General features: G+C 15.6%; 1 protein-coding gene across 1 annotated transcript; it reads left to right on the top strand.

The window, feature by feature from the left end:
* Positions 1-3906: 3906 nt before the first annotated feature.
* On the top strand, positions 3907-8513 carry LOC135145344 (uncharacterized). Its single transcript, XM_064077449.1, has 6 exons — positions 3907-3986; positions 4811-4873; positions 5695-5876; positions 7176-7255; positions 8096-8242; positions 8508-8513. The coding sequence occupies exons 1-6, from the start codon at positions 3967-3969 to the stop codon at positions 8511-8513; spliced, it is 498 nt and encodes a 165-aa protein (XP_063933519.1). The 5' UTR covers positions 3907-3966.

The raw sequence follows: 8513 nt of genomic DNA, 5'->3' as shown, positions 1-8513 counted from the left end.
TTTAGTATTTTTTATATTATATTCTCAAAAAAAAAAGTATTAATTTTTTTATAATTAAATAATAAAACTTTTATATTTTCCAATATTTATTTATGTTCTTATTAATAGCAAGAACGAAACCTTAACAGTTATATTTTTTCTTTTTATAATTATATCAAAGTATAATTCTTTATTAATGAATTATAAAACTTTTTTCTTTCGTACTAATTATTTTTTATTTATGGTAATAAGGAATAGTTAACTTTTATATTTTTTTAATTTTATATATGTTTATAGAAGTATTATTTTTTTTATAAAAAAAAAAACTATTATACTTCAGAATATCGGCAGAAACTGAAGTCCTCCTACTCCACTATGCTGGCCGCTACAGCTGCAATCTCCAGCAGTTTTCAAAGGCAATCCATTTTTTTAAACAAGCGCAAATTATCAGCCAGAAAAGCTCACTTGACTATTATTTGGTTTTTATATTTTGGTTGCTTTTGAAAAATATGCTATGTATAAAGTTTTTATATTAAATCTATAGTAGTGTTGAATTTTTTATATAACATATTCACTATATCATTTCTATAAGAATCATGTGTGGAAAGTTTATTATAATTACTAAACTATTTATATTGTTTTGATCGGTTGACTATTTAATTTTTTATTCGTTTCAAAATTATTGACAATCTATTTTTATTTTAATTGGTTATTTATTTTATTATAATAGGCTTTTATTATTAAAATTTTATTCTAATTTATTAAGTTTAATATAACTTCAGATATATATTTTTGGTAATCTATTTATATTACAAATCATTGGTTAATAATTTGGTAATTTTTATTAAATTTATTTTTATAGTTATCTTTAAAAAAATTTAATTAAATTTTTTATATTTTTATATCAAATATGGTTTTGCATTTTTATTAAATTTTTATAATAATTTTACAATTTATTGATCTTGTAATTATTTTACTATTTATTCTGCATTTGATTGGTTATAAATTTTATTATTAATTATTTATAATGTATTAGCTATTATTAGAAAATGTTACTAAATAATTTTTAAAAAATATCATGTTTTATTGTTTTAAGTTAGACTTTTAATTCTTTGAAACTTTATCATTCGTGATTATAGTATATTTTTTTTTTACTTTCCTCATTTACTAAATATATTTCAGTCAAGTTCCTACTATTGATTGATGATTACTTATTAATATTTCATTATAATATATATATTATATTAGTTAGTTTTCCCTTATTGTTGCAGAAATATTTATTATTATATTTGTTTTATATATTTTATTATATATCATTGCTTTTCTGTTATTTAAAATATTGTATTTACACTCATTTTTGCTTTCTATACATATTTTTAATACTTTATTGCTTTGTTATATGCCGTATATTATTGGTTAATTTTTTCTTCAGACTTTATTTTGCTGAATTCATTATGTACTTTTTTTATAAAAGTTTTATTTTACTTATTATGTATTATGTATATTTGTCTATTATTCTTAAAAGTTTTTTTGCAATACAAATATTTATAATCATTTATTATATTTTTTTTCTTATTTTCTAATCGTATTTATTAAATATTCATTTTATTTTATTTATTTCGTTCGTTACGTATTTTTTCTTTGTTATTATATAATCCGTTATTTATTTATTTATTATTCATTATTTTAAGGTATATTAGTTTATTTTTACTAAAAATTATTTTTATATTCATTCGTCAGTAACTTTAATTGTTTTAATTATTTTTTTATTTTAACTATTTTTATTAATTGAATTTACTATTTTACTTTTAAATTATATTTATTGATAATAAATTTAATTTATATTATTTATTTGTTTTACTATTTCTAAAAAGTTTTATAATTTGCTTTTTTATAGGATTATATATCGCTGGTATAATTTACTTACAATATTTTGATTATTTAGTTAATATCTTGCTTTTTAATTATTATTTTATTTTTCCTTTTCTATATTTCTTTTGTTATGCATTTTTCTTATATACTTTTTGAAAATTTTAAAAAATTATATATGCCATATAAATACTTTTTAAAAAATTTTTATATTTTTATATGCAATTTTCTATGAAAAATATATTATTATATTTTATTATTTTATATTATTACAAGTTTGTATATTTATAAATATAAAAGTTTTTTACATTTATTTTATTTATATTTTTCATCCTTCTTTAATTATTATTAAATATTGTAAAAAATTATTTTAGTTTTCGTTGGTTATCTATATTCATTAATTTATATATGCGTTTCTTTTAATTTATTATTACGTTTTACTTCTTTATTATCTTTTTTATTTATTAATATTTCTTTTGTATATAAATTTATTCTTTTTTTTTTTTACTTTTCCTAATTTTATTTTCATTTATTATTTTTTCTTACTATACGTTTACTCTTTTGTATTTTTTATTCTTTTTTATTTTTATTATTATTATTTATATTCATATTTTATTTATATTGTGCTTATTATTATTACTACTTTAATCATTTATTAGTTTATTTTATTTTTTACAACTGTTTGATTTTTATAATTATTATTATATAACTTTTTATATTTATAACGTGTTTTTTTTAATATTATTTATATAATGATTTATAATTTATTATTATTATTTTTATTGTACATTTTCTTTTTATTTTATTAATGATATATTTTTAAGATATTATATTTTTCTCATTATTACAAAATTTTTTTATATATTAAAAATTTATATTTTTCTTTTATTTATATTGTGATTATTATTATTACTTTCTGTACTTATTAATATTTTGTATTTTTTTTTCACTATTATTTTGTAATAATTATTAATATTTACTTTTTATAATAATAATTATTTTTTAACTCATTTATTTCAATTATTATTATTATATTACTTTTTCTTTTAATAATATTATTCCTTTATTAATTATTTTTTGAACTGTATAACCCTTTTATACCTTTTTTAATTTATATTATAAATTTAGCGTAATAATTATTTTTTTGCTTATCTTATAATTATTGTTTATTGTTATTTTGTCCTCTTTTTTTTTTATATGAATATTATTAGATTAATATTTTTAACTTGTATATATTATTATTACTTTTTAAATATAATTCTTTACTTGTATAAATTATCATTATTAGTTTATATATTATTAATATTGTTTTTATATATTAATATTATTATAAAATTAATTTTTTATAAATGCTGATATTTTTATAAATTTATATTTTATTATTATTTATTTACATAAATATAATCATAATTTTTTATTTAGTGCTAATATTTTTATTATTCTAAATTTGATAATTATTTTTTATCTTATCATTATTGTTGCTTTTGTTTTTATTGTTATTTTTCTTTAGTGTATTTCTTATTTTAAATTTTTACTTGTACAATAATTTTTTAATTAAGTAGTATAAATTTTTTGCTCAATAATTTATTTATTATTCTTTATGCATATTAATAATTTACATAATAATATCTATTTATGCTACTTTTATTTTTTCTCTCAATGTTTATTATTTTTTTAATAATATATTTTGCTATATTAATTATTTTTAGATATAATTTTACTCTTCTTTTTTCAATTTTTATAATAAAAAAAATTTTCTAAGTCTTATATAATTTATTATTTTACTACAATTTTTATTATATTCATAAGATATTATACTGTAAATTTTTAAAAGTATATTTTTATAAATTATTTATTTTATATTTATAACAATTACTTATTTATTATTATAATATTACTATTACTTATTTCTACTTATTTCTTTATATTTTATATTTCAATCAGCTTCTCTCTTTATTAAGCGAAGCGCATGTTTTTCTGGCGAAGTGGGAGTCTTCAAAAAGTTATAGCATTCTTGAAAAGTGCAATATCTTGTTTAAAGAATATAATAATAATAGTAATAATAATAATATACTGCCGATTTGGTATTATTTATTGGAAGTTTATTGCTCCGTTCTAATGATAATAACGATAATTAGGTATAAATATTTTATTATATTTTTACTTATTCTTCTTTACTATTATTATTTTTATTATATTTGCAATGCTTATAACTCACCTAATTGCATTTTCAAAAAATACTGATATTCATTATAATAAATCTTTTATTATTATAGAAATAGAATTTTAAAAAAAGGTTTATCCTACTTATATTTTATCGAAATACACTTAAATTTCTTGTATATTTTTTTTATATTTTTTTATTTATTATATTAAAAAAGTTTTATAATAAATACTATTATAATATATACTTATTATAGAAAAATACTTGAACTTTGCGAATTTTTTCTGTAGTTTTCTTAATTTTAATATTTATTATAATGAAAAAAAATTATAAATAATTATTCTAAAATATATATATTTTTTTTACTCTAGAAAAACATTTGAACTTTACGAAAAAGAAATTTTAAGTTTTCTAAAAATTCTAATAAAAAAAGTTTCATTTTATTTATTTCTATTATAAATTTTTTATTATAAATATCAATTGAATTTTGCAAAAACTTTTCTAAAACTTTTAAAAATTATATTTATTTTTTAAAAAAAAGTTTTATAAATATTTATATAGTATTTTTTTATTATAGAAAAACGCTTATCGAACTTCTTTTTCTAAAGTTTTTAAATTTTTTATATTATAAACTTTCCAAAAACTTTTCTTTCGAAACTTTTTTATAATCCTTATATTTGTTATAATAAAAAAAAGTTTTACTATAAATATTTTTTAATTACGAAAAACACTTAAACTTTCCGAAAATTTTTTAGTAGTTCCTTATAATATTTTTTACAAAACTTTTTAATTAAACAGGAAAGAATGCGGGCAGACGCCTAAATATTCCTTACGAGTTGCTCTAGAAGAGCTTCATTGTAGGTAGTTTTTTATAACTATAAATATTTTTAATTGAAAAAATCATTTTAAAATTATATTTATTAACCTTTTTATTAATAATAATAAACTAATTGTATAGTTTTTTAATAAAAAAGTAATAACATTGCTATTAATAATAGTTATAATAGTAATAAATAATATATAATAATAACAAAAGTTAAATCATTTTTAATTATAAGAAAAAAATATATATATATTAAAATATTATAATTGTTATTAAGTAAATCAAATTATTTACTATTAGTTCAAATACTAAATCAATAGGAACTTCTTTATCTATTTTTTGCTAGTAGTAATAATTAGTAATAATAATACTGAAAGTATTCGAATAACAAAACCGCTAATAGAAATTATATAATTTATTAATAATAATAAAACTATTGCAGTATGATATAAAGAAATTCAATAATAATGAATAAGAATATATTTAAAGTTACAATAAAATAATAAGCATATAATAATTATAATAATAATAAGTAATTATATAATATCATCAATAAAAGTACAGCAGTGTAATAATAGCAACTAGTAATATATTAAACGTTATAATACTGAAAAAGAAACGCATTTTATAAGGAGTTTTTAAATAATAATAAATAATAAAAGCATCTAACTAACCAATAAATGATAAAAGTTATGTAAAATTACGTATTTATATATTATTATTAATAAAAAACTGTACAGTGTAATAATAATAATGAATATTTATATAGTAAAAGAAGTAGTAAAAGTTGTACATTAATAATAATGAAATTCACTTCATAATAAATTGTATTGAATAATAATAATAATACTATAATCAGAGCAGCGAAAGTAGACGAGCGCAAGCAGGAAGTTATCCGGCATTGCCGCCCTCTACTTATTTGGCTTTACCCGAAGCAGTCCTTCGCGCTGCTCTACACGTTGACGGCCATTTCTTGTACGTTTCTTGGGAAAGTGGAGCAAGCAGAAAAGTATGCTTGCTTGGGAATAAACTTATTAAAAGGTTTTATATTATTATTATTATTATTATTATTATTATTATTATTATTATTATTATTATTATTATTATTATTATTATTATTATTACTAGAGCTTAATAAAAAAAACTTCAACGACGATGCGATGTTTTATTTAAATAAGTTTTTGGGTTTTTCTGATTTTACTTTTTTTTTATATAAATACAATAAAAGTAAAAAAATATTTTAAAAACTTTTTTATCGTGAATATATTCTTTTATAGTATAAATTTATTCCAAAATAAAAAATTCTTTTTCTATAAAAAAATATTTTGAAAGACATTAAGAATATAAAATATTATTATAAACTTTATAAAAAGATATTTACCAACATGAAAATTATTTTTTAATAAAAGTCATTTATTATTAAAACATTATAAGAAAATAATAATAATAAATTTTTTTTACTTGAAATATTAAAAATATTATAAAATATATTTTTTATAATAAAAAAAATAAAAAAAATAAAATAAAGATATATTTTTTTTTTCAAGAAATATTTATTCTAATAATTCTTATAATTATAAACCTGAATAAAAGTAATATTGAAATAATGAAGTAAATTATTTATTAATAGAAATATTATTAAAACTTTAAAAAATAAATATTATAGTAATAAATAAATAAATATAATAATGTTTAACATAAAATATATTTTTATATTTTTGGAAACTTTTATAAAATATTAAATTTAAATAATTAATAAATATAAAATAATGAATAATAAAATATTTATAGTAAATATAATATTAAAAAACTTTATAAAGTAAATATTATTATAATAAATAACTTATATACTTGTTACTAACGTCAAATATTTTTATAATAAAATTATTATTAAAAAATTTTTATAAAATAATGAATTTTTTAATAATTAATAAAATAATGAAAAGGCATTTTTATTATTATAAAAGTTTTAGTTTTATCTGTTAACAAAATTATTAATAAATATTTTTTTAAAAGCCAACGTTCATTATTTTTATTAAAGTTTTTATATTTTAATAAAAAATGTCTCTATTTTTTTAAAAAAGTTATATAAATATTTAATTATAAATTTAAAAATGAAGTAATCTGGTGAGAATAAACATTATTTTTATAAACTCTATTAAAAAAAAATAATACAAAACTATTATAATAAAATAATAGTAATAAAATATTTATAATATTTTTTTTAAAAATCATTATATTTTACTTTTTATTAATAAAAAATAATAAAAATAGTAAATATTACGTTGTTATAAATAGTAACGAACTTTTTTTTACTAAAACTGCTTTACTTTTTTTCAGGGCGCTCTCAAAACATATCGCTACTGGAGTCTTTGATCACGTGCTCGCTCACCAAAGCGACTTATACAGAGGCTTTAAAAGTTTTTATATAATAATAATAACTTAAAAGATTATTATTAGGATAATAAGAATAAAAGAAAGTTAAGTTTATTTATAATTATAATAACTTAACCGATTACTGTCATAATAATAATAATAAGTTTAGAGTTACTCATATAACATTATAATAAAAACTTTAAAGTTTTTTATAAAATTATATTAATAGCTTGAAAGACTATTGTTATTAATAATAATAACAAAAAGTTAGGAATATTTATTAATAATATAGTAATATGTTACAAGTTTTTTTAATAGTAAGTTTAATGTTTATAATTAATAATATAGTAATAACTTAAAAGTTATATATAATAATACTAACTTAAAAGATAATTATTATATTATTATAATAATAATAAGTTTAAAGTTTCTTATATAGTAATTATAATAACAAAATTATAAAGGATTGTTATATTAATAATAAATAGTTAAAATTTTTTTATATAATAATAACAAAACCCTAAAAATTTATTGTTACTTCAATAATAATAATAGAAAGTTAAAAGGTTTCATAATCTCTAGATATTAACGATAACAAGAAGTAAAAAGACTTATTATACGTTAATAATAATAGAAAAAAGTTAAAAGTTTCTCATTATTTTGATAATTATAATATTAAAAAATCAAAGTTTACCCTTTTTAAATTATAATAATAATAAGTTGAAATTTTTTCTATTATTAAATAATAAAAGTAATAAGTTAAAAATTTATTATTACTTAAGAATAATATATTAAAAGTTTATAATTACTTAATTATCCTTAACAATAATAATTCATAAAAATAATAACAAAAAGTTTATTATTATTTTTATGAATAACTTCAGCATCTTCTCTCTCTCGTTTCTCTCGTGCCCCCGTCCACCAGCAACGTGCCTTCTAACGAAGCATCTGTTGCTCATATTCTAATTGGTCAGTACGCTTATGCCTGCCTTGCTGTGCCGTATGCTATTGGCCACTTCAAAGTTGCGAAGGTTACCTTTATTCATTATTTTTGTGCAGTATTTTTATTATTTTTTTATATTAAAATTTTGAAATTATTTTGCTTTTTCTTTTAAATATTTAAGAGCTTTTACATTTATTTTATTATATTTTAGTAAACTTTTAAAGTTTTTAAATTGCTTGTTCATAAAAGTTATGAAGTTATCTACTTTTCATGAATACTACAATTATTTTTATATATTATAAAAGTTTAAGTAAATGTATTTATGGAAAAAGTGAGTATTATAAAGTTTTTAGCGATAG

Source organism: Zophobas morio, unplaced genomic scaffold (assembly GCF_036711695.1).
Source record: "Zophobas morio isolate AGI-343-1 ecotype UQ-CSIRO unplaced genomic scaffold, CSIRO_AGI_Zmor_V1 ptg000144l, whole genome shotgun sequence".
Lineage (NCBI taxonomy): Eukaryota > Metazoa > Arthropoda > Insecta > Coleoptera > Tenebrionidae > Zophobas > Zophobas morio.
Note: the sequence above shows the minus strand (reverse complement) of the source record. Positions and strands in the feature narration are given on the sequence as shown.

Excerpts from the sequence above, each read along its gene's own strand:
- LOC135145344 (XM_064077449.1), top strand. The coding sequence starts at position 3,967 with ATGATAATAACGATAATTAG. Across the intron at positions 3,987-4,810 it reads ATGATAATAACGATAATTAG|GAAAGAATGCGGGCAGACGC; the intron begins GTATAAATATTT and ends TTAATTAAACAG. Across the intron at positions 5,877-7,175 it reads GGGAATAAACTTATTAAAAG|GGCGCTCTCAAAACATATCG; the intron begins GTTTTATATTAT and ends ACTTTTTTTCAG.